The 27,716-nt window shown below is 41.9% G+C and overlaps 1 protein-coding gene across 1 annotated transcript in view; it reads left to right on the plus strand.

Annotated features, from left to right (window-relative positions):
• LOC127617729 (tetratricopeptide repeat protein 7A-like) overlaps positions 1–17,291 on the plus strand; it is a 51,937-nt gene extending 34,646 nt beyond the window's left edge. The window contains exons 17-20 of the mRNA XM_052089808.1: positions 3,378–3,481; positions 3,568–3,702; positions 7,542–7,744; positions 16,022–17,291. Coding sequence (XP_051945768.1) covers positions 3,378–3,481; positions 3,568–3,702; positions 7,542–7,744; positions 16,022–16,240 — 661 coding nt within the window. The 3' untranslated portion in view covers positions 16,241–17,291. The remainder of the gene's footprint in view (positions 1–3,377; positions 3,482–3,567; positions 3,703–7,541; positions 7,745–16,021) is intronic.
• The last annotated feature ends 10,425 nt before the right edge of the window (positions 17,292–27,716 follow it).

A 27,716-nucleotide genomic window follows, 5' to 3' on the forward strand; every position in this document is an offset into this window, starting at 1 on the left:
TGGTCACAACCGACGCCTCCCGGTCCGGGTGGGGTGCCGTGTGCAGCCCCCTCTACCAGGCACCTTTACGCCCTAAAGTGCCGCTTGTTCGCAGATTGGTGTTCTTCCCGAGCCGAAGACCCGCAGAGATGCGCGATTAGGTCAGTGTTTCTGTTCCTACAGGAGAGGCTGGACAGGAGGCTGTTCCCGTCCACCCTCAAGGTGTATGTTGCCGCTATTGCCGCCCACCACGATCCTGTAGACGGCAAGTCTTTGGGTAAGCACGACCTGATCCTCAGGTTCCTGAGAGGCGCCCGGAGGTTGAATCCCTCCCGGCCAGGCCTAGTTCCCTCCTGGGATCTCTCGGTAGTCTTGGCAGGACTCCAGAGACCTCCCTTCGAGCTGCTCGAATCAGTTGGACTCAGGGCCCTCTCTCTTAAGACGGCCCTGCTGATCGCGCTCGCCTCTATTAAGAGGGTCGGGGACCTGCAAGCATTCTCTGTCAGCGACACTTGCCTGGAGTTCGGTCCGGCAGATACGTCTGTGATCCTAAGACCGTGACCGGGCTATGTGCCCAAGGTTCCTACCACACCATTCCGAGATCAGGTAGTGAACCTGCAAGCGCTGCCCCGGGAGGAGGCAGACCCAGCCCTTTCGTTGCTGTGTCCAGTGCGCGCCCTGCGCATTTACCTGGACCGCACACAGAGCACCAGACGCTCTGAGCAGCTCTTTGTCTGCTTTGGGGGACGGCAGAAAGGGAATGCCATCTCCAAACAGAGGCTCGCCCACTGGGTTGTCGACGCCATCACACTGGCTTATCACACCCAGGCCGTGCCCCTACCCTTGCGGGTCCGAGCTCACTCAACAAGGGGTGTTGCGTCCTCGTGGGCACTGGCCAAGGGCACCTCCTTAGCAGACATCTGTAGAGCCGCGGGTTGGGCAACACCCAACACCTACGCGAGGTTTTACAACCTCCGCGTTGAGTCGGTTGCGTCTCGTGTTTTCTCAGGTCCGAGCCCGTAGAACTCGGTAACACGTAGACCGACCGGCCGGGTGGATCGCTTGCGCCCAGCGCCCTTTTCCTGACGTCAAGGTAAAGTAGTGCGCCTTCTTCCCAGGGCGCCCCACTCCGAGTCGGGACCCTGGTCTATTCCTCCCCAGCCCTCCGGGTCCGCGGTTCAGCGGAGGAACTCGCCGACCCAAGCCACTGCGGGTACCCTGGTGGCCACCCCGTACTGGTATAGGGGCTCCACAGGTAAAATAAGAAGGCCTCCTGTTCGGACTCCCCCTGTGTGTAATTCCACGGTTCTGTCCCCTTACGAGCGGACCCCCGTGTCTCCCTTAGGCAGTTACAGCTGCCCCGGTTGCCGTGCTGTAGCAACTCCCCCTTTCGAGACTGGATCTACCACCGCACCTTACTTTCCACACGAGCCCTAAGACGGCCGTGTGACGTGTCTACCACTTTTCCTCCCCAAGAAAAAGGGCAAGTGTGGTCTCCGCAGGGTCTGGGTAAGACCCCCTTCCCTATATGCATGTAAGGGCCCCGGCCGTGATTGCTCTATGCGAGAAACATAGAGAGAAAAGAGGCCCAGCCAGGCTGGCCCGTTCCCATGTTGGCAAACATCGCCTTGTTCCCCTCCCAGGGTAACTAGAAAGACTCTGATGTTCTTATGGGGCATTGGGGAGAAGGGTACGTGCAGCCAGGTACAGACGATGCGTGGCACTGGATGAAATCCCTGCCCGCCTCTGTATCGGCGGTCCACGTACAAGGTTCAGCGCATGGCAAGATTGGAATGGGTCCCCTAGTGTCGCTTCTCCGACACAACGTGGAGAGAGCGACAGAAGGGGAACGTTTGGTTACGTTTGTAACCTCCGTTCCCCGAGGGAGGGAACGACACGTTGTGTCTTTCCTCCGCCATGTCGCTGAACCGAGCCACTGTTGTGGCCGGACCATTTCCGGCTCCTCAGAAAAATCCTGAATGAACTCCCGTATTTGCCCCGCTTAAATACCCGTATGTCCAATACTATGCAAATACTGACTGCCAACTCCCATTGGCCCTTTTCAATAAGATCAGAGGTGAATATCGGCGCTCAAGAGAGACCCCTAGTGTCGCTTCTCCGACACAACGTGTCGTTCCCTCCCTCGGGGAACGGAGGTTACATACGTAACCAAACGTTTTACACGTAGCCGTTCTATGTCTACTGTTATGCCTATTCTGACTATTGAGGGTTTACAAATAGAAAGAGTACCAACTTATAAATACTTAGGAATATGGCTCGATGAGAAGTTAGCTTTGATGTTCACATTAATTACTTGGTGAAAAGGCTTAAACCAAGATTGGGTTTTCTTTTTCGGGAAAAAAAATGTTTTTCCTTTACAGCTAGAAAGAGAATAATACAGAGTACTATTTTACCTATTTTAGACTATGGTGATGTTGTTTACATGCATGCTTCTACATATCTTTTGAAAAGGCTGGATGGCGTTTATCATGCTGCACTGCGTTTTATAACAAATTCTTGTTCACGTACGCATCATTGTTTGTTGTACAACTATTCGGGTTGGTCCTCTTTATATCAAAGAAGGAAATCCCATATGTTAGTATTTATTGTAAAGACATTGATGGGTATGTTTCCAAATTACATTACTAGTCTTTTATGTTTATGTAGAAAGAACTATAGCACTAGATCATCTAATGGGATTAAATTAGTAGTACCTAGGGTACATTCAGAGCATGGAAAATCATCTTTCTCCTACTATGCCCCATGGCTGTGGAATGAATTTCAAGCTACTGTCCCTCTAGAAACAATTCCTCCTTTGAATGTATTTAAAAATTTACTACAGTATACAATGATTGAATCATGTTGTTGTTTTACTTGATTTATGATGAATGTTGTGCTCTGACGTTCTGGAATGTTTTATATATGTTGTGTGTTTGTGTGTAATTTTGTAGTGTGGCCATCTTGGCCAGGACTTCCTGGAGGAAGAGATTTCTTTTAATCTCAATGGGACCTTCCTGGAAAAATAAAGGAAATTATTATTACTTCAGTGACTGAGTCAAATTAATTCAGTAACCGGCCCAACTGATTCAGTGTGTGAGTGAGCCGTTTAAGATTGATTTGTGAGTCTTTTGACCAATTCAACAGTCATTTGTTCACGGGTCAAAACTTAGTACGATGTTCTGTACACCTCGGTAGAACAAAGAGGACTTCAAGGACCATTAATAAAACCATGAAACACCATGAAAATAATTTGGTTCCCAATCTGGAACCCAGAAGCCGTTCTGAATAAGACCAGTTTTCAATTCCCAACCCTATTGCTCTGTGTACGTGAGTGTTTTTATGAGAGTCTGAAGTGTTTCTTAAGTGCTGTTATTAACTGCGTTTGGTGTCTGTTCCAGTGAGGAGGATGACAGTAGCAGTTTACCTCCTGATCCAGGCCCTTTGAGCAGGAAAGGCAGTGGCCTCCATCTCACACTCCCAGACTTCCAGGAGACAGAGACCGGTGTGGATCAGTGTGTGAATGAGTGTGTGTGTCTGTGTGTGAATGTGTGTGTTCAAGGTACTGAGATGTGTGTCATTTTGTGTCAGGGTCTCAGAGCGCTCCATCTTTAGCTGTGTCCCGTCTGGAGCAGGCCATGTCTGAGGTATCGGCCCTTAGCTCCACCCACAGACAGGGCCCTCCCTACATATGGACCACCCTAGAACGCATCTGGCTGCAAGCAGGTATGATATGAGTGAGATTACCTACCCGAGCCAGTCACAGCACAGAAATTAATTACATCTTAATGAGTAAGTTGCAATAAAATAGAAAAGTGCTGTTTTTTTTTAATTCCTGTCATTATAAGAGACATTTTCAAACCGTATCATAATGAAATGCAATCAACAGTGCCCCTTTATGTCAACATAAAATGGGATTTGTTGCCCATTTTACATCAGAATGAAACAGAATAAACAGCAAGACAAACAGTGCTGTTTTTGCTGACCAGGATGTGGAGTCTAGAGGTCAAGTTCACCCTTAAGAGCTCCTTTGTCATATTTTCTGGTTAATCCGGCTTTAGAAAGACTGCATTACTGTAAATAGAGCCGTAGCCCAAAACAATGCCTTAATATCTATTTGGCTATTGTTTAATTTTTACCCCCCACCCCCATAGCCTAGGTGACGTCAGATGAAAAGAAACATAGTTTCTGAGGTGGAGGAAGTTATTACATTTTGATGAAATGTTACAAATATTTGTTTTTCCTATTGGTCGATTTTGATTTAATGTAATGCATTTGGGAAGTCCTTGAAGCACTGCGAAGGACTGACTTTATTTGTAATGTTGTTTTTGCGTTATTTATATGCTGCTCTGCATGAAATGCATTTCCCAGGGATCCTACATTGGGTGTTTGTGCCCTCTTGTTTCCATTCCCAGCATTCCTTTTGCATGGGTTCATTTCCTGTCTAAAATGAGACACATCCTGGTTCTGTACAAATGAGAGAATGCGAGAATGTAAGCAGAGATTTCCGTTAACTTTAGAGAATGGCCGTGATGTAATACTGATAACAGTAAGGGCCCAGTTTATTGCCTCTTAAAGCACTCCACCATTCTTCATGTAACAAACATTTCCTTTTTTTACATCAAATTAGTTTTGTAATGTGTAAATCTTTGCTATGTGTTAAATTTATAGAATACTCTATGTGAAAATGTGATTAAATGCAACTTTAAAATGCGAAGATAACACTAGATTTGCATTGCTCTGAAGGCAGCAAAATAGTTTGCTGTAACTGAAATGCTGCATTAGAGCCACTTTGCCTTTGTTATAACACTTCTGTAATGTACTGTAACACAGTGCTATATTTGAATAGTAAAGGTGGCTATTTAATGAAATAGTTGCAAGAAAGAAAATAACATTTACATGTTTATATGCTATAAATACAAGAAGTAAGACCAATCACATTTCAGTATGCAAATGTTACAATGACATCAACATGTTGGTTACATTTTGAATGCCAAACATTCCAACAATGCCGCAGTTTCCTGGTGAAATTAATCCTAACAGCACTTCAACAACTTTGCATTTTATTCACTTTCACACATCATGAGTACAATGGCTCATTATGATTTTATTAACACTTATTTTTCACTCTGTTACTCGCACACCACTATGTTGTGATACCTAAACACTTTTACTATAATGCGTTATTTGAACGCTTGTATTACAGACTGACCTTCATTTACACACTTATCCCAATGTGATTAGCTTGCATGGCTCACCTTATAGAGTGTTGGACTCAAGCCCAGCAGAACACGCAAGCTGACTCATCTGATTACGACACCATTTCACTCGTTTTTGGCCCCCCCTGCTGGACATTCCACTGGGAAACTGTAGCGAAATGTGTAATGAAGCAAGTAATTTTGTTTTGGAAAATGTCGGTCACATAATGTTCATGAGATCAGTCTGGAACATTTAAAGTTCCTCCATTTCCAGGGCCTGAGTAGCTCAGTGAGTATTGACACTGACTACGACCCCTGGAGTCGCGAGTTCGAATCCAGTGTGTGCTGAATGACTCCAGCCAGGTCTTCTAAGCAACCAAATTAGCATGGTTGCTAGGGAGGGTAGAGTCACATGGGGTAACCTCCTCGTGGTCGCGATTAGTGGTTCTCGCTCTCAATGGGGTGTGTGGCCTCCACATGCTGTGAGTATCCGCGGTGTCATGCACAGCGAGCCGCATGATAAGATGCACGGATTGACATCTCAGAAGTGGCGGCAACTAAGACTTGTCCTCCACCACCTGGATTGAGGTGAGTAACCGCGCCACCACGAGGACATACTAAGTAGTGGGAATTGGGCATGCCCAGTTGGGGAGAAAATAAATTAAAGTTCCTCCATTTCCAAAGAGGAGAAAAGTACCTTTTTGTTTCTTGGTGTAATATCTGTGTGAATTGATCTACCAGTGGTTATGTGTAAACAAACAAATACAAACACATAGCAGGCAGCAGTTAATGGGAATATAGTTTTGTGCTGTTGGGAGTTCTGAATGCCAGAGTAGAGCAGCAGATGTGAGTGAGGACTTACGCAGCGCTCCATACATGACCTTATTTAGACATGATGATGAATATATGTGTGTGAATGTGATTGTTGAGTATGCGATTTTGAGGAGTGGGTGGGGGAGGCCTGTATATTTTTGCAATTGCAGTCAAATTGCCAAAGGCACATTTTAAATCATCTACGCTAAATTAAAATTGCAATCAACATATGCAAGATTTTCAAGGTTGGTGCATAGCTGGGCTGAAACGCTGCAGCATGTTTATATTTTACTGTGAGAGAGTATGACTGATGTGGCAGCAAATACGTGTTTGATAGTGTTGATGTTCCAGATGGCTGTCACGCCGGTTAATCAGATGAGATGAATCAACATCACTCTATGCTTGTCAACAAGAGATTCTCATGACATAGACATCTCAACCGTTTATTGGTAGTCAATGAAAGATCGCTGTCTTTGAAGTGTCTATGTGATGTCACAAAAAATTATCATGACATTGTCAGAATCGTTATGGCTCATGTCGCAGTGAAAGACCACAATCTTTAATATGTGTTTGTGAAAGATTAGGATATGGAAATGGATTAATTAAAGATACTATGTCTTATAAGGCATTTTTGCTAGCAGTCCTGGCTGTAGAAAATGATGCGCAGTATCAAATACATAGAATGTATATATAACAGTCCTAACTGTAGAGAGCACATGAATATGAATACAAAGCTAAATCCCGGACATTTTTAGGCAATTTTGAAATTCCGACTGGACTATTTTCTCAGCTCCAAAAAAGATGGCATGACTGGGGAAAAAGGATGTATGGTCATCCTATGTAATCATAATACTGAAAGGATGTTAGTGGCGTATTTCGCTCAACACAGGGTCAGAGAGGTGCACAGTCGTCATGAGATGTCACACTTCTGACAAAAAATCAAAAATTATCTCGTGCGGTGCCCCCCTGTAATTATGCATGCTAAGCAACCGCCTATGTCGCCTGTGAAACTTTTTACTAGTGCAAATCTAATTATTGATATCAAACATTAGCATTTTAACTATTAGTAATTCCATTGTTGATATTAAGAATTTGCATTTTTACTAGTTGTGCTTCAATTGTTCATATCAGGAATGGGCATTTGCATGAGTATGTAATTATTTTGAAATTCTACTAGTGATAATGCAGTTAAATATGTCAATACATTAGTTTTTACTGGTTGAAATAATAAAAAAAAAGTTATATTAAGAATGACACGTTTTACTTGTGCAAACCTAATTATTGATATCAAACATTAGCATTTTCACTAGTAGTAATTCCATTATTGATTTCTGGAATTAGCTCTTTAATTTGTAAAAATGGATAAGTCAGTTCGACTTGCCATATGTGTTGTGTCTTTATGATGTCACCAAAACCAATTAGGACATCAGAATCATTATTTTTGATACCACAGTAAAAGATCACTGTCTTTGATGCTTTACACATCAGAAACATTACTGACAATGTCATAGTGAGTGTTCACTTCCTCTGCTTTGTGATGTCATATGTGATCAGGGGAGTTGTTCATGGCTGATGGGAGGATGAAGGAGGCTCACTTCTGTGTGCAAGAGGCAGGAACTCTTCACTCCACCTCACACTCAGTGCTGCTGCTGAAGGGCCGTCTGGCCGAGCTCAAGGGCAACGACACAGAGGCCAAGACCATGTATGACGAAGCTCTCGCCATAAACCCCAGAGGACACCATATACTGCTGCACCTGGTGAGTAATACAGACACTCATAAACAACAGCATCACGCATAATAACATCTGATGGTTGTGCATTTAAAAATATTTTTTGTGTTTGGCAATGAGAGAAGCTTTGAAGACCTGGCTGACTTGAAATGACGACTGAGCCAGTGCATATGCAGCTTACTGTTCATATATACATCTGTACTACCCACAGTGATATCGGAGCTAACATTAGCTCTGCCTCCACTCTCTTCTCTCATTGTGACTTCATAATGTCAGGCCCTTCGTTACTCATCTTCACTGGAGTAACCGTAGTGAAGCTAGGCCATTTTCTCCCTATATTTGGCCAATCAGAGCACAGTTCCCTGCTATTTTTGGACAAAAGATGTACACTATCAATTCCCAGAGCTGATGAGAACTAATTCTGAGCTTTCTGGTGATGCCCTGCATACACACCCTGCCATCATTACAACACTGCACCACTGTGTTTGCATTAAACCATCAGACTAAAAGGGAAGATAGTTAACCAAGAAATGTGTAAAACAAAAGGAGATGTTAGGCAGGATGTTAGCCTCAGTCACCATTCACCTTGAAATGAAAAAAGAAAAAAGAAAGGAAAAGAAAAATGTAAGTTTTACTGGTTTGGAATGACTGATCTCACAGTGAAATCTGAAACAGTAGGTTGACTTTTCTTTAGCTATAATTAGTCCATTTACCAAAATGTCGAATCACTGCCCCCAGTGGCCAAAGTGGTAAGTGTTGACATGCGGGCATGTGTGAGCTCCATTTTCAGCATGAAATGTCCACAGAGGGACACCAAAAGCGAGCTGAGAAGCGAGTAGTTTTTAGCTGTACAGGCTGTAATACAGTGAAGAGGAATAAATATTTTATAAACTGAACACCCCAACCCAAAACCCAAACCTAAACCTAACCATCAGTGGAATAAAAATGTTATGTTAGAGAGCAAAATGCAATCACGGGTTGTGCTCCTCAATGATTATGTGAATGCAATTACTACTTGGTGGATCTGAACATAAGTCTCCTGCACTGTTGACGCAACAAGCTTTTGGTCATGCCACAGGGCAAGGTAAGCTTGCTGGAGCCGCTGCAAAAAATGTTTGATAGGAGATACTGCTTGTCTGTGAGTCGGCATAATGTGACCAATCCTAGTGAACTGGGACTCACGGAAACAACATGCCATCTTTCTGTGTTATTATGTTGCAGTAAGATAAGTGTAAATTACTGTATGACAGAATTTCCAGGTGAACGATTCCTTTAATCACGATTCCTCTGAATGATTCCTCTGTCTGAACTGAGGTAGTTTTGAGAGAATTCACCACTGGATTCAATGGGGAGCTGTTAACCCATGTTTGCTCATTGTGACACTTCCTACGATGAGCGCAGCAGAGTAGCAATGCTTAGGAATAGTTCACCCTAAAACATTAAGGACTTAAATATTGTTCTGTTTCTCACCCACACCTATCATATCACTTCTGAAGACATGAATTAAAACACTGGAGTCTTCTAGATTACCTTTATGCTGCCTTTATGTGCTTTTTGGACTTTCAAAATGTTGGTCACCATTCACTTGCATTGTAAGGACCAACAGAGCTGAAATATTCTTCTAAATAGTGGTCGACCAATATAGGTTTTTTAATGGTCGATGACGATATCCAGAGAGCAGGGTGGCTGACAGGCCGATACAATGCCGATATGTCACACAATTTAATATAGTAAATAACATAAAATTGCTAAAAAAATAATATTTAGCACTATATTTACTCAATTTCACACTAAACTATAACTTTGTAAAAAATAATCATAATTCACTAACTTTTTTCGAGATATCGGCATATTTTGCAAATGGTATATAATAGAAGTTTTATTGATATTTGTCTTTTATCATTAGACAAGAAAGTTAAAAGTGACAGGGAACTGCTGATGAGAGGCTGATAGAATGGGTGCTTTAGAGATAAATAAATGAGCGCTCCACAGGATGCTCCACAAGGATGCTCCTCCTTGTAATCTTCAAGCACTACTGAAGACCTTGATTAGCTGCTTCAGGTGTGTTTAATTATGGTTGGAGCTAAACTCATCCAGGAACCAAGTTTGACACCCCTGATATACAGTAATGCTTTTTATAGACAAGACAGTTAAAAGTTACAGGGAACTAGAAGAGTGAGCGGGATAATGAAGCAGGCGAGCTCTTACATTAACGCGTCTGCCGTGGCTCTGATATGCGGACCGTTTAAATGAAACTAACAACACGTAACAACAAAACCAATCATGACTGGTTGTTTACTTGTCTCAGTCCCTTCACATGCAAGCAGGTGATTTTTGGCGCCCTCAAGAAACAAATTGGCCAACCGGGAAATATAATTAAAAAATTCTGAATTTCGGGCGATTTATCAGTCTCGCCGATATATCGGTTGAACACTACTTCTAAAAATCTTTGTGTTCTGCAGAAGAAAGAAAGTCATACACATCTGGTATGGTATGAGAGTGAGTAAATGTGAGAACTTTAATTTTGGGGTGAACTATCCCTTTAAGCACATTACATGGGTTTATCTCTAAAATTGTTTTATTTATGTAGAATACTTAAATAAATTGGAATTACATTCCAATGTAGGACACACCCGTTTGCATTTCTGTGACCGCTGAAGGTCATGTGCCTCCTAATGAGTCATTGTAAGGGAAAAAACGTGTGGTGTTGAGTGTATGACTTGCTTGCGACAATGAACACGGAGGAAATATAGACATTATTTTTTAATTTGTTGAGTGGAAAAGCAAATCTTTTCTGTGAAAATGTTTTAGAGAGTAACTTAACTTAATTAGTAATATAATTACTTTTCCAATCAAGTTATACATTTTAAAGAAGTAGTTAGTAATTTGTAAAGTAGTCATTTGTAATGGATTACTTTTGAGTAACTTATAAGCACTACTCATTAGATACTCATTACTGTAATACAGTATTTTTAACTGTAATAGTATTATTTTTTAATTGGCATAAATGAAAGTCAACAAAATGTTTGCATCTGTCTCCACATTTGATCATGAGTTATACATTTTCTTCAATGATTAAAGAAGTTGACTGAATGTTAATGTCATTATCTATTTATTGACACATCAAGCATGAGAATGGGAGGGCTACAAATGAACATTAATCGGCTTAACACTCTACCAATGATGTCTTGGACACCTATTGCAGAAAAGCAAATTCAAGTATTCCTACTACAGCATTTTTTATACAGATAATTTAGTCACATCATAGAAACTCACTGCATATATGAATGTGCTACAATGGGATCCACATGAATATGTGTGTTAGTGTAGAGTCATTGCTCAGGGGATCTTGCTGGTTATTATAGATTTAGTGATGTCAGACGTGTTGAGTCAGTCTTGCATCTTATGTCATATGAGTTAAAACACATCAGTCTGTGCTGTGAATTGAGTACTGGATCCCAACCACACACACACACACACATCATATTATACTTGTTCTACCTATGTACAGTGTGTGTCTTTTCATATCTGTAATTCCATTCTCTGTGTTTCTACGGCACTTTATCTGGCTCTTTTCCATTGGCCTGTCAGTTGATTAGATTATGCAAATACAGTATTTATAACAATTCACTCCTTCTCAGGCCTGTATGGGATGCCTAGCAACCAGGCAGTTGTATTCCACAGTGCAACAGAGCTGATAATGAGATATAGAAAGAGTGTAATGAGTGCAGGGTCGGTTCGTACAGGATGCGGGAAACTTGACCATCGCTGTGCGTTTTTTGCAATAAGGTGATGCTCGCGTCTCAATTTCAGGGAAGGACGATGCCCCAATGGACCCTTTTCACCGACTGTGAAGACGCGTTTCCACCTTATTTAGCAGCGTAAATCTTGCCATTTTGTAATTATTTAGCATAATTTTATACTTCATATAGCCAATTATACTTTGTATTATATTACCCTGGAGTTAGTTTTAATAAGCAAGTTACCACAGATGCTGTTACACCTGCAGTGCCTGCGATCTCTCCTGAATGCTGCCAGAGGTAGCATCTCCTGAGTACAAACTCCTTGCAAACTGCATTTCCCATAATCCTCCTCTCTGTTTGATTTCTCTCCCACCTGCTTCATATTAACTCTGTCAATTTAAGTTCCTGGTTCTCTCACATTCAATGCCAAGTCTTGTTTGCCTGCCTATTTTTAAGATGTATCCATTTCAATTAAATGACAAATTTCCATCTAATTGAATTGCCTAATCTTTAACTAAATAAAATTTATAAATCTTACAAAATGCAAGTTTTATTAATTACATTTTCTTCAAGACTATTCAATTCAATTAGATGGAAATTTAATCCATTGAAATGGATAAATCTTAAAAATAGGCTAAAATATTTTTTGAGTGTGTCAACATTTCTGAGCATTTATTCCCATTATCTGTTTACCCTGTGTTTTGACTCCTTCCTGTTTATTCAGATTTCCCAGCCTGCTTGTGAGTATTTGGAACTATTGCCTGTTTTACGGATTACCCCTCAGCCTATCGGATTAGCTTGGTTTGCCTTTCTGGACTGTCTCCGTGTGTACCGAACTCTTGCCTGCCTTTTGTTTACCCTTTTATTTTGTTACTTTGTTTTACTGTTTTTACTGTTAATAAAGCTGCACATGGATCTTGAGTCTTCTGCCCCGGTGTCTTTTCCACAGATGCGATGAGGTTTCTGAACAAGGACTAAAAACTTTTCTCCAGTTCCGCTGCCTCCTCTCCAATTGGTTATCGGTTAAAACAAAATTGAAGAACAGTTAATAACATTGTTTTTAAAATGACAGTACTCAGTGCTCAGTAATAACAGATTAAATTTGACCAGATCTCTCAAGAAATAAAGGGACCTGGTCTGTAAAAACAAGCTCAAAATAAAGGACTTGCCTCGACCGCATTTAGTGAAAATAAGCAATTGTTTGTTTTTGTTTTTTTCAGAACGTGATGGAATTTTCTGTATAAAAATCTTAAGAAGTAAATTATACAGTAACCTATATAAAATAACTTTTCAATAAATGTATTCTTAATATTAAATAAATCTGTTCACAAAATGTTTTACAAAATACAATTAATAGCCAAAATCTCTTTCTCCTGCATGCACACACGGTGGTCATCTCATGCGGGATGAATTATTTTATTTTAAATATGTAATTATTATTTAAATTATTTGTTTTAATTACAGATCTGCTTCTCAGTCAGAACCCGGGATCATTAAATTTGTATTAATGCATCATGTCAGTAATTCAGTGAAGACATGGAAACAATGAGAAATGAACATTTTACCTCTGTTTTTTCCTTCTCTCTGGATTAACCGTGCATGTATATGTGGTAATTCCGTTTATATGGTTGTCTAAAAGATCTTCAGCATATCACAGAAGGCTACATCCACAATGTGCATTAAGGCAAAGAAACGTGTGATGCAGCAGTGTCAATCAGAATGAAATTAACCATTTATTAACCGTTTACCAACATTAAAAAATAAAGTTTCCCCTCTGGAACGAATGAAAGGGACTTTGTTCCCATTTTCGGTTACGTTCTGCAAAACAATTAGTTCATTCTTGGTTTTCATTTTCGTTCCTTGTGGTTCCCTGTTTCTAATCCAGCTGCTCAGAGAGTGACAATAAATTTGCCATCTTCTCTCTTCTGATGGTTGTAATCTATCGTTCTCAATTTTTATCATCATTTGGAAAGTTGTTGAAACAAAATAGTGCAGTTTTCTTTTAATGTTGGTGCAAATGGGTAAACAAAAATGATATTTGCTGTGCTCTCCCATTTACTCCCATTCACCACTATCGAAGTTTACCCTGCAATTTCAAAACCTGGAAGTGTAAAAAGGTCCAATCAACAAGGAATTCATTACAACATCTCTCCAATGTAATCTGTTGAATTCAGTTAGCTAGAACAGTGTTACTCACACGTGTGTGTGTGTGTGTGTGTGTGTGTGTGTGTGTGTGTGTGTGTGTGTGTGTGTGTGTGTGTGCAGTGTGTGTTCTCTGTCTAGTATTGGCACTTCCTTATGTAATCATTGCTAATCCAAGCTGGATCAGATCAGTATCACATTGGATTAGCAGTGTTCAGATACAGGCCTGCGCCGGGTCGTGACCCTACATCAGGATTTCAAGTGGCACCTCTGCCACCTTCAGCTTTTAGAAAGTGTCAAAGAGCCATTTTATGCCCAACGCTGCCAGCCCAGCAAAGACTGTGAAGTATACTGTATTTACATTTGACCGATCCCTTTTTGTGTTTTCTCTGTTCCGTTGCCATTCAGGTTTAATCTCAGACACAGCTCCCCCCAGGGGAATCATTCTCCTGTCTGATGTGCTTGAGAAGTGGCTGTATAATCAGCAATCATTTTCTGCCACTGACAAATACAAGTGTGTGTCTGTGTGCACGTGCTTATAGAGAGGACAGTGAAAATGTAATTGCAATGAGTAAATCATGTAGTTGTTTGCAGGGTTAGATACAGCGAGGACACAGTTTTACCTTAGGCGTACACAAATGCATTGAAATGCAAATGTTGTAAATAATACTAAACAGCATTGCACATTTAATTTAGAATACTGAAAATAGGACTTGCAAATGTATTCATCTCTCATTTAGATTTCACATTCAAGAGGCTTTATTGGCATGGTAAAAAAGCTTCACATTGCCAAAACATTGTTACACTGTTATACTGTATATATGCATGCACACAACACAACATTATACTGTATACACACACACACACACACTCATATTGGTGCAGCTATCATTATGAGGGCTCTTTTTATACTGTACAAACTATAGATTATATCCCCTAACCCTACCCCTAAATCTAACCTGCTCAAAAAACTTTTCTGCATTTTTACATTTTCAATAAAACATCGTTTAGCATGTTTTTTTTTTTAAAGCGATTTTAATTATGGGGACACAAGAAATGTCCTCATAAACCACATTTATTGGCATAATACCCTTGTAATTACCAGTTTGTAACCTAAAAAAAGATCCTCGTAAACCACATAAACTCACACACACTCGCACACTCACTCACTCACACACACTCACACATTTACATACATATGCATACAACTTCATTAAAATAAATTACTTTTTTATTAAATGCATATCAAATATAATTGTTATCTGAATTTACAAACACAAATAAATAAAAAAAAAAAGATTTAATAATAAAACAACATTAAATAAAATTATTATCTACACACATATGCAAACAACTTTACAGCTCAAATAATTAGTAGTACATGTTAAATTAAGTGCTTTTATAAAATTAAAAGCTTCACATTTCTGCCTTTAAGCCCTCCAAAAATTGGCCAAATTCACTTATATTGTAAGGGCTTCACTGTAAACTCGATACTTGCTTCTTTTTTTAAGAAAAGGAGGGACGAGTTGAAACACTTTTTATATAAATAAACATTATGCTACAAATGCGGATGATTGACCTCAACTTGTAAAAACCTGGAATATTCCTTGGAAGACCCCATTAAGTGGCTTGACGTGTGCAATTTTCTCTCCTTTGTTGACGTATTTCTTTTTGAAATAGGAAGTGGGGGCGGGGCATATCAAAGGGATCCTCTCTTTTTTTATATATATATATATATATATATATATATATATATATATATATATATATATATATATATATAGCCAATTGCCTTAAGTTTAACATTTAAGAACAATTTGCCACATTACGTAATAGACCTTATGCAGAGAAGTGCCATATTTGATTTTTTGACAAGAATGAAAAAGTTTTCTGTAGATTTGTATTGTCTGCTGACTGTTTCGTCTGTGAAACTGAAACAACAGTACAGCCCACCAAAGAGACTGACCTTATCCGTTTATCAGATACCATTAGCTCAGTATGAAAACAATACATTTAGATGAACAGTCCCGGTGATGATAATAATAAATTGAGTGGAATGTGTGTGTTTATAATGATTTTGACTCAGTTCTGAGTCAGAAACTATTTTGGGCTGCAGAGGAGAACAAGAAGGACATGTTATTCTAACTGACAGCTCTCGACTTTACACATACAAACACACTTACATTTATAGAAGGATGCTTAATATACACACACCGTTACAAACAACTCACATTGACTGTAAACACAATCTATGTTTTACATCTCCAGAAGCAACTGTGGTTTTAACCTAGAATATATAATAAATGAACAGTCCAGTCAGAATACACCACGAGAATGCAGAAGAGAAACAATGTAACTCTCTCTCTCTCTCTCTCTCTCTCTCTCACTCTCACACACACACACACACTTCTGTCCACAGGGTAAGTTGTTGGTTCGCAAAGGCCGTGTGGGTCTCGGGGAGAAAGTGCTGAGGGATGCGATACAGGTCCAGTGTATGGCGCACGAGGCCTGGAGTGGCCTGGGGGAGGTGTTGCAGAGCAGAGGCAGCCCACAGGCTCCCGACTGCTTCCTCACTGCACTGGAGCTGGAGTCCAGCTGCCCAATACGACCCTTTACCATCATCCCACGAGAACTCTGACACCTGTCCATAGTGTCTCAGACACACATACACACACTAATACATGTATGTACATGAAAGGAATAAACATACAGTACACCACTATGCATACTGCATCTTTGAACACTCAATTCAGAATGGCCGAACACACGAAGGCTTTTCTTTGAAATGCAACACTTTTGAATTCAAGTATGCTACAAAACAATTCAAATGCTCTCCTTTGTTTCTCAGGGACAACATTCTTGAATCATTCCAACCACAGCTCACTTTAAACGAGATTCTTTTAGTATTTATATGCCTGATAATTGGCTACACTGTGTGTTGGTTGAAGATCACTCCTCCAATAAAGAATGATTTTGAAATCCTATCTTGAGTTTTTGCTATTCTACTCATTCAATATCAGTACCAGCCCACTAGCTCCAACACTCAAAGTCAGATCTTATGTAATTATGTAATATTTCCAGTGCTGTTGGTTAAACCCTTTGCTCTATTTTCTCCAGGATGGCTGTGGTTGCCTAGCAGCCGGCCGTTGTTTGAGTTTCTGGGGAGGCTGTTGGAGCTTCCGGACGTGGCTCTAAAGCCTCATGGAAAACAGCGCTGTGCTATTTTAATCGGTTCTGTTTGATGACGGATCAAGAAGTTAATTAGGGATAGTGCAGAACGCATAGACCATTGAGTTATGTAAGCATGTTAAGTGAGATTCTTGTTGCCTTACATCTACAGTATACGTGCCCTCAATTGTTCTTGGCACAGAAGTATTCGTTTAAACGGGATACTTCTGTCATCCTCCCATTTCTATTATTTAAAACAGGTCTTTCTGCTCTCATTGCATATTTCAGCTTAGTGTTGTTCTCATGTAATTCCATGTAATTTCCATTAAAGAATTATTGGCTTGAGTATTAAAACAGTATTACTAAATGGATATAACTAATCATGAGAGTGACTACAGGAATAATGAAATTCATGTAGATCTTATTAAGTGGGTCAGTCTTTTTGTCTGAATATAGTGTTTTTCAAAAATACAAAAATAAATAGATTACATACATTTCAGTGATTTGAATACACTAATCATGAATGTTTTCAATTTCTAAACTAAAAATATTTTTTTATATTTATTTATTTATTGTGGAACTTAAATTAAAGGGATAATCATCCTCATGAATGTCCAGGTGTGTCTGACTTTCTTTCTTCACTAGAACACATTTAAAGAAAAATATCTCTGCTCAGTAGGTCCTTAAAATGCAAGTGAATTCATATTTTTATTTTGAAATCCAAAAATCACAGACAGTCAGCATAAATATCATCGATACGACTCCAGAAGTTAATTTAATGTGTTCCAAAGTGACACAATCACTTTTGGTGCTAAAAAAGATAATTATGTAGGTACTTTTTAACTACAGTATAATCCAACACTTCACTAGAGGGTGGAGTCCAAGTTATCTCTCGTGTGACATATTCGCGTTGCCATGTTACACTCTGTTGAGACATCCAGGATAAACACACAAACGCACTATTGTGATTAAAGAAACAGGTAAATACAGATCTAAACCAAAACCAACCAAACTACTGTACAGCATCCCTCCATCTCACTTGTAAACAGCACTGCTCTTCCGGCTGTGATGCACATGCAGAATTTCTCGCAGAATTTTCAAATGCCAATGTGATTATATCACATGCGCATACCGCTGCTCACCTGAAGCATGATTTAGAGTTAAAAAAAAGTACATAAATATGTATATTTTCTGCACCAAAAGTGATTGTATCACTTTAGAAGACATGAATTTATCCACTGGAGTCGTATCAATGACGTATATGCTGACTATCTGTGATTTTTGGAGCTTCAAAAAGCAAATCACTATCCACTAGCATTTTAAGGGGCATGTGTGTATGATGGGCATTTAAATTCTGTGGCACTGATTCCATGTGGACATTCTAATTGGTACTATTCCATTCTCACCTTCAAAAAAAGGAAACATAAAATGTGCTTTGTGAGGTAACAGCTACATTAAATGGTTTTGTTCTGTCAAAAAGGTTATATAATATGACTCGGTATGTCTACATTAGGCCACAACAATGAAAGTACTTTTTAAGGGTTAGATCAGATAAAAATAGCTCTTTAAAGTAACAACTTTTTTTATTGTTTACAGTATGTTCGAATGTCCAGTAATGCCCAAAAATGCTATTAAATTGTGTTTATTAGCCACTTTCCGGATGCAGACCTACATTACCCTTAACCATGAATAGAGATCCACCAATCAGAGAAGTTTCTGTTACCATAACAACAAAAAGATCTCAGTAGGGACAACCCAAAACCATGGAGCATTGCAATTACACTCTAATAATACACTCAACCCTACAAGTCTAAAACTACTTCAGTCAAAATAAATAAATAAATCATGGCAAATTTAAGATTTCAACAAATGGATTAGATTTAGATTAATTTAAATAGTATACAATAACTTTATTATTGTATACAAAGTTCAATTGATGCCAAAGCAAATGTAGCTGCGTTGCCATTTACCAGACTCTACATGAAACTCTACATGGCGCTGATGGGCTCTTTAAATGTGTAATCTGTTTCATATGGGATATGTCAGCCAATCGGCTTACATGGTGTAAGCTAATAGGTCCTTTGACATGTAATTGGGTTGCTAAACCTAACTTGGTGAGAAAGCAGCGTTCTCCATAGCAACGTATTATCCCCGCGACGCTTGTGTAATTAATAAACACTGCATCTGAGAAAGACTTTGCTATTTTACTCTCTATTGCTTTGCTTTATTTACATATATTCCACAGTTGTTGCTGTGTTTGTCTCCTTAAATTTCTGTTGCGACCTGCAGCGGAAAGTAGGGTTTTCTCTTTTACGTAAAACACCGGTTCCCTTTCGAGAGGTCTCTCCTATTGCGTAAGTAGCTTACGCTATGGGAAAACTCAGTTTCTCGAGAAATATTGAAGTCTTTATGTAAAATGCATTGCAGCTGCACAGCAGACAGCAATGAGCGAGGCAGCTCGGTCATTGGCTGTGCTGCGGCAACTTGCTCGAACCAATGACGGGGCGACTCTGAACGCGCGACCAATGAGCGCGCTTTGCGCTCGCGCGCTCAGAGCCCGCCAAGATGGGCGTGGCTAAGGCTATATATTAGGCGCCCCGTCATGAGAGTTCTTTAGATTTAATCTCCTTCAGCAAAGACCTTCTCTTCGCTGGATCCTCTGGATTATTGGAGTCTTTTCGCCTGCCGTCGACAAGCCTACAGCAGGACTGCTACGAGGACGCCGGCGCCTTCAGCCGCCTTCAAAGCCTTCTGCTACGCCATCCGGCGCGCATCACCTTTGATATCCTTTTATTGAAAGCCACTTTGCAAGTGTTCGCCTCTGCGACGCTTTTGTCTTTTAGTGAAAGAGCAAATTCGAGGCGTTGTTTCAAATGCCTTCGACCTTTGACGCTGCATCTGACGACTGGCCGGGCTCGGCCTTCGACCCCGCGCCGTCGACATTAGCGGACACGAGCACGGGCACCAGCATGGACTCAGAGATCGTCCGCATCCTGTCTAAAGCCGTGGAAGACCTCGGCTCGACTGGTCTTCGCCGGAAGAACCCGCCCGCAGCCGGCTGGACGAGTGGTTCCTGCAGGGGTGCCGGCAGGCCCCTCGACAGAGACCCTCCCCTTTCTTCCCCGAAGTTCACGACGAACTCACAAAGTCGTGGAAAGCCCCGCACTCTGCTCGCCTGAAGCCTTCTTTCTCTTCCTCGCTCGCCTCGGTGGACGGCGTGAGAGAAAGAGGCTACGAGGGAACCCCGCCCCTCGAGGAGGCTGTGGCCAACCATCTGTGCCCACCCTCCACCGCTGGATGGAAAGCCAAAGCTTCTCATCCCTCGAAGCCCTGCCGATCTACCTCAGCTCTCGCCGGTCGCGCATACGCCGCCGCCGGCCAAGCTGCGTCAGCGCTTCATTCCATGGCTGTTCTGCAAGTCTATCAGGCCAAACTTCTCCGAACCATGGACGAGTCTGGACCTGAACCTGAGGCTTTCAAGGACCTGCGCAGCGCCACTGATGTAGCCCTGCGAGCCACAAAGGCCACCGCCCAATCCATCGGCTGGGCCATGGCTAACCTGACTGTCCTTGAGCGCCATCTGTGGTTGACGCTAACAGAAATGAAGGACGCGGATAAGGCGCCATTCCTCGATGCGCTTATCGCTCCAAGCGGCCTGTTCGGACCGGCGGTAAGAGAGTTCGCTGAACGCTTCACTGAAGCTCGGAAGGATTAGCAGGCTATGCGTCACTTCCTGCCCAAGCGCTCCAGCTCGTCAAACCTGAAACGGACGATCGACGCCGCTCGCGTTCCGCTAACCGAAAGCAGCCGCCTGAGCGACGGGGACCTCGGCCAAGATCGTGCTGAACCCGGAGCCTCGTAAGTCTTCCTAGCCATCTCGCAAAAGCCGGACCACTCTCTCCAAAATGTGTAAAACATTACCCAGTCCCCTTACAGGCGGCTGGAAATGTCTGTACAGCAGTCAATGGGCCAGTCACAGAACTCGCTCACCTGCAATCAAACGCCGTTTTAACGGCAACACACAGAAATCACAAAAAGTGTCAATAAGGGGTCACGTGTCCACACTAAAGTGCGCATTCCCACATATCAATACTGTCCAAACAGTGCCGAATACTTCCCCAGCTCAAGCTGGACGCCCCATAAATGTAGATCGTGTGCCTATTGTCATGTATGTACCACTACACACAAGCACTGTTCCCACAGTTATAAACACTTCCCCAGTAAAAGCGGGAAATACTATAAAGGTAGCGCGCGTGCCTGCTGTCATGCATGCACCCCTACACACAAACACTGTATGCATGGCCAAAACCCCCGCCATGAGCCGGAGGCTTTATGAAAGTGGCGCGCGTGCCTACTACAGTATATGCACCCCCACCCATAAGTGCTGCCCATACAGTTTCAAACAGTTCTCTGGCTCATGCCGCGAGCATCACAGATGCGACGCGCGAGCCAAGAAACTCCCTGCTAAGAGCGGGAAGCTTTATGAAAGTGGCGCGCATGCCTATTACAATGTATGCACCCCCACCCGTAAACACTGTCTATACAATTTCAAACATTTCTCCAGCTCATGCTGCGAGCATTACGGAGATAGCGCGCGTGCCTGTAATCTCACACGCACCCCTGCACTCGGCACTCAACAAAGCTGCTCAGCGCGAGCCAGCGCCTCTGAGAGCTGTAAGCTCAGTTTTAGCACAAGGCGATTCGCCGGCGGGGCCCATACGTCACTGCGACATGCCCCCAGCCAGCATTCAGCCCATATCTGTGCGAGCAAAAGCCTGGGAAGAAATCCCTGACATGCCGAAATGGGTTTTGAACATAATAACACACGGTTACTCGCTTCAATTCGCTCGCAGACCACCCCGCTTTTCAGCGGTGGTCGAGACGAAAGTGAGGAAAGATGTTTCACATGTCCTATGCACCAAGGTGCTCAAACTGATAGAGAAGGGCGCTATAGAAACTGTTCCTAACTCTATGAGCGAGGCGGGTTTTTACAGCCGCTATTTTCTCGTCCCGAAAAAGGACGGTGGCCTCTGCCCCATCCTAGATCTCAGACATCTGAACTTACTTTTACATTCCGATAGCGCCTCATCACAGGCCATTTCTGAGATTCGCTTTCGAGGGACAGTCATACCAGTACACAGTACTACCATTCGGCCTATCATTGGCCCCCCGTACATTCACGAAATGTATGGACGCAGCACTTTCCCCCCTGAGACAGCGGGGAGTACGAATACTGAATTACCTCGACGATTGGCTAATCCTAGCACAATCAGAGAGTCAGTTAACGATGCACAGATCTTGGATGATCAGCCATCTAGAATGCCTGGGTCTGAGAATCAATTTTGCAAAGAGCGTGCTATCCCCCAGCCAAAATATCTCTTTTCTGGGAATAGTGCTAGACTCAGTGCAGCTCGCTATTTGGCGCCTTGCAACATCGTTCAGAGCGGGCGCGCGCGCCCCGTCAAACGATTTCAAAGGAGGCTCGGTCTCATGGCCTCGGCATCAGCTGTACTCCAGCTAGGATTGTTGCACATGCGTCCTCTCCAACGCTTGCTCAAGAGCCGTGTCCCCACTCACGCGTGGCACTCGGGCCACTTTTTAATCAGAGCGAATCACGGCTGTATAAAAGCCCTGACGCCCTGGAAAGCCGTCGACTGGTATCAAACCAGCGTGAGTCTGGGCGTGAACACACTGAGAAAAATGATCACGACAGATGCCTCCAAAATAGGATGGGGGGCCCTCTACGAGGGCAGGCCTGTCTCCGGCTTTTGGTCAAACCCGGAAAAGCGCCTACATATAAACTGTCTGGAAATGAAAGCGGTCGCCTTGGCTCTCAGAGCCCTGCTTCTGTACCTGAAAAACTAACGCGTCCTGGTTCGAACTGACAACATGACGGTAGTATCGTATATAAATCGCCAGGGTGGACTCAGGTCGAGCTCCCTGCACTCTATGGACAGGGAGCTCATCTTATGGTCACAGCACAACCTGCGCTCGCTGAGAGCAGCGCATGTGCCAGGCGTCCTGAACCAGGGAGCGGACATGCTGTCCAGAGACAAAGTTCTCCCAGGAGAATGGTCTCTCCACCCCCTGACGGTTCAGTGGTTATGGCAAACCTTTGGCGAGGCAGAGGTCGACCTCTTCGCCTCCAGGGAAAATGCGCACTGCCCTCTTTTCTTCTCAAAGAGCACGGACGCGCTCGCCCAAGTCTGGCCGAGCCGCCCCTTGTATGCTTTTCCCCCGATCGCGATGCTACCTCAGGCCATCAGTCGGATCAGGGAGGAGAAATGTGCAGTGCTCCTGGTAGCCCCACTCTGGAAGAACCAGACGTGGTTTCCAGACCTGATGCAGACGGAACAATTATTCGTATGCTTTGGCGGCCGCACTAAAGGTCTCGCAGTTTCAAAGCAAAGAATATCGCGCTGGATAGTGGATGCCATAGCGCTGGCTTATGAAGCCAAGGGCCTTCAATGCCCCTTAGGCGTCAGAGCTCACTCTACGAGGAGCATGGCCTCCTCGTGGGCGTGGTCGAGTGGGATACCCATTGAAGATATTTGTGCGGCAGCAGGCTGGGCCTCGCCTTCGACATTTATCAGGTTTTATAACCTACAGGTCCCCTCATTGCATTCCAACATTCTATCAGCCTGACTGTAGTATGGACTGGAGTATGTATATGCTGAGCATTATCTCCTCCCTTATAAGGTCAGTCTCTGACTGACTTAGAGGGTCTTTTACGCATATCGGTAAATAGAAAAATCAGTACATAAGATATGTGCTTGTGTTTTTACAATGAGCGCCCCACCATGGGCCACCTTGGGGCAAAGGCGCTCTGTATTATCCCATTATATAGCTCGCCGTTGGCCGGCTCGTTGAATAATCACTTTGCTTTAAGGCTCAGGCATCTGCCTCTGGCTTTATAGAAGTCAGCACGCACAGCGTTTTGAATGGTGTTCCCATAGCGTAAGCTACTTACGCAATAGGAGAGACCTCTCGAAAGGGAACGACTAGGTTACTAACGTAACCTCGGTTCCCTGAGAGGAGGGAACGAGTATTGCGTAAGCTGCCGTGCTTGTGCTTGTGCTTGGTCAGTTCGCTTCAGTCGATTGAACCTAAAGAACTCTTATGACGGGGCGCCTAATATATAGCCTTAGCCACGCCCATCTTGGCGGGCTCTGAGTGCGCGAGCGCGAAGCGCGCTCATTGGTCGCGCGTTCAGAGTCGCCCCCGTCATTGGTTCGAGCAAGTTGCCGCAGCACAGCCAATGACCGAGCTGCCTCGCTCATTGCTGTCTGCTGTGCAGCTGCAATGCGTTTTACATAAAGACTTCAATATTTCTCGAGAAACTGAGTTTTCCCATAGCGTAAGCTACTTACGCAATACTCGTTCCCTCCTCTCAGGGAACCGAGGTTACGTTAGTAACCGAGTCGTTTTCCCGCAATGTACAAGCGCATATACGCAGAGGTAAGGGACAGTCAATAATTTACACTTGTGTTTATCAATGAATATAGCTTATTGTGTATGTGCTTTCCCTACTGTACTCCCGGAAATGTTGAAGTCTTTCTGCTTTGTTTACTTCTTGTTCAGCTCCATCCGATGACATGAGTTACCCGGTCTGTTCACGCAGATGCGCACTCTTCAAAAACCTGTGAGAACGCCACTTATGTGTTTACATGGCCAGATAAGCCGCGTTTGTGAGTTTTTTCTTAATTTAGCATATGTTCTAGCAGTCTTCATATTGAGAAGTCTTCTAATTTGCTCTGCAGCAGCAACATTATAGCAGGTATAATCCTCCAAGACCAAAATTTTATCATGATGTCATACTCACATTAACATGCTAAATCTTTACAAGAGCCGTCATGACTGAACTTAGTTTTCAAAGTTCATACACCTCATTAATTTCAGTTAGATACATCACATTTATTCTGAATTAATAATGTACACCATTACTCAATTCAGTTTGAAGAAATATTGTCATAAAGTTAAAATATGCTAATCTTTAAAACATACCAATAATTTTAAATATATCCTTTATACTTAAAATAAATGACTATAAGTCAGTAGTTTTATATTGTACCACCATTTTGACAAATGAATGAGAAAAATACTTCAGGAAGAAGAGCCAATGCCTCTAAAAAAAAAGTAATCACTAGAGAGCGTGTTTGTCATGCCCTGGCTCATTTGTTTATTGGTCTGGATTTATTATGTGCTAATGATACAAAGCAATCACCATCCAGAGAAATCTCCTTTCTCCAATTTCACTGTGCTGTGTACCTGGCTGTGTGTCAGTCTGAGCCCAAGCGTCAAGGGCTGCTCTCTGGTTACTCACAGGTGGCAGGCCAGCCTCCCTTTTCATCTACAGGCTGGGGCAGCAACCAGGAGTCATGGAAGGTCAGGTGTCCAGACTGAGTTACATCCCTGACAGCTGGCCTCCCACAGTTTGATGGATGTGTTTGTTTTTTGATGAGGAAGGTACAAAGCTATGATACTGGAAATGAAACAATGAGGGCTATGGTGTACAGGAACGATAACAAAGTTGGGAACAACCTAATGGCTTTCGATCTAATTTTATATTTGTGTTCACCATGTGTCGGATGGTGCAAAAGTATGAATGACAAAATTCAGAACTAAGTCAAACTTACTTGAATATCACAGATTCCTGATGGCCTTAGAAACATGGAATGTATTGTAAAAATGTTCATATATGTTGTCATTAGAAATTGAATAAGAGAAAAACAATGATTGAAATAAATCATAAATATGCAGACTGTTTAGGTGTAAGCACAGCAACCTAAACGATGTTTGTGTTTCGACTGAGAGACATTAGAATTGATGCCATTATTCCAAAACACCAGGAGAACTAATGATATGGACCTTTTCATGGACAAAAATGATAACAACGGAATTACAACGCCACTGCGCATGTCTGTCCCTGAAGCACATCTGATAGTGGCATTTTTATAACTCAGAATTGTCAAAGCAAAATCACTTCCCAATCCATTGAATATCATTATGAAATGATCTATAATATGCAATGATTTATTACATGGCGCTGTGGAATACTCAATTGTGATTGGTCAATGGCACAGTCTAGCGGTCTGATATCTATGAGTCACAACCGCACATCCGGGGATTAAGATGTATGCGAATGGTCATCTGGGTGTTGAGAGTCAGCTTTCCTGCTTCTCGGATCGTTTTGCGTTCTACACAAGTATGCTAATAAAATGATTTCAATTCAAATCAATGTTTTATGTCCATTTATTCATTTATATCACAAGTATTCTTGTAATAAACTGGATAATGAGCAGCTCTGACGCAAATCAGAGATGGAATTCAGCTGTCAGTGATTTATTTCTTGACAAATAATTACATAATTTCAACACAAATCAATCTTTATGTCCATTTATCTATATATTTGCAGATTATCTGTGTAATAAACGGGATAATATACAGTGAGTCAGTTTCGATGTAAAGAGGAGGATGACTGGTCTGATACTTCTTAATCCCTGGATGTGCAGTTGTTCCTCATAGATATCAGACCTCTAGATGGCGCCATTAACCAATCAGAATCAAGCATTCCAGACTGCTGTGTAATAAATCATTATAACAACCAGCTGACTGTACATTATACTTAACATAATAAAATGTGTGAAAGCTTGTGAAATCTTGTGCTGTTGCTGGCTGTGTATAGAACCTTTCACTCTGCAAATCTGTATATTCCAGTGTTAGAAACAGAAGTTTAGTTTTTATCAAGGTCTCTGATCGTTTCAGTCTGATTAAACCAGTCCCTCCAGGATTCTGTGATTGCAAGAATTCTTGCAAATTCAACCAATCTCTGCATTATTTGCGGTACCTTGCAAATTTTCTGCATAAATCGTGAATCTGAGGTATTCCCATGGCTTTCCTCCATATTTGACAGCAGTAAAACAAATGCTTGAAAAGCTTGAAGCATTCGACAACATATTCGACTGCACAGCTGCCATTCTATCTTATTCACAGTAACATAGTAAGCATCTCCTTCTCGACGACAACTCTGTATCACTGTGTGTTATTAACCCTGCATGTATGAACCCACAACGTCCAAGAACATTTGCCGTTACACAAATGTTCAATTAAAGTGAAACTGGGTCATTTTGCATTCACTATCAAAATCCTTGTCCAAACTTTCGCGGGACTGCAGACAGCACGTACATCACAGCTATCTTCACTCTGAGTGAAGTGAATGAGATACAAAGCGTTAAATGTATTTCTATAATTATTTAAAATTCCCTTGGGTGGTGAAATGTAATTAGAATTTTAAGTGTTTAATTCAGTACGAATCTGATAAATTGCAATAATTGCTTATTACTTGAAATGTGAAAAAACATGAATATGAAATATTCATATAATATGAAATATATGTTCACATATGGTTTTACTGATATGGTCACACATATATACATGTATGAAACATATATTTTTCCAAATACTTCTGGAATTTGAATATGTACATAAATGCTCAAATATATGAATTATAATTGTATATGTTCATATATGGCCATATATCGCATTTATTTACCAGACATTTACAAAACAAACACACACAAAAAGCATCAAATTGCATTGCAATATTTGAGAAAAGCAGCAGCAAATTCAGTCATTTTGAGTTGCATTAATCCTGGTGGGACTATTATACCATTTATGTGGCACATTACAGAGCCAATTGTTGCATTTATCTATTGCAATGTAATGCAGGCTTTGCACAGAGGCTGTTATTAATAGATAGGGCAGTTAAAACTACTGTATATTGATCCTGAAAACAACACAGCAGCTTGTGTTTTATCAGAGTAAGCTTAAGTTCTCATTTCATGTGTGAAAGTGCCATTTCTTAAAGTACAGTGACAGCACCAAAGAAAAACTGCATATTTAATAATTAGGGTAATATAGGTGGAAAATTGTAACAAAAAATAAAC

The sequence above is a fragment of the Xyrauchen texanus genome, chromosome 24, assembly GCF_025860055.1.
Source record: "Xyrauchen texanus isolate HMW12.3.18 chromosome 24, RBS_HiC_50CHRs, whole genome shotgun sequence".
In the NCBI taxonomy this organism is placed as follows: domain Eukaryota; kingdom Metazoa; phylum Chordata; class Actinopteri; order Cypriniformes; family Catostomidae; genus Xyrauchen; species Xyrauchen texanus.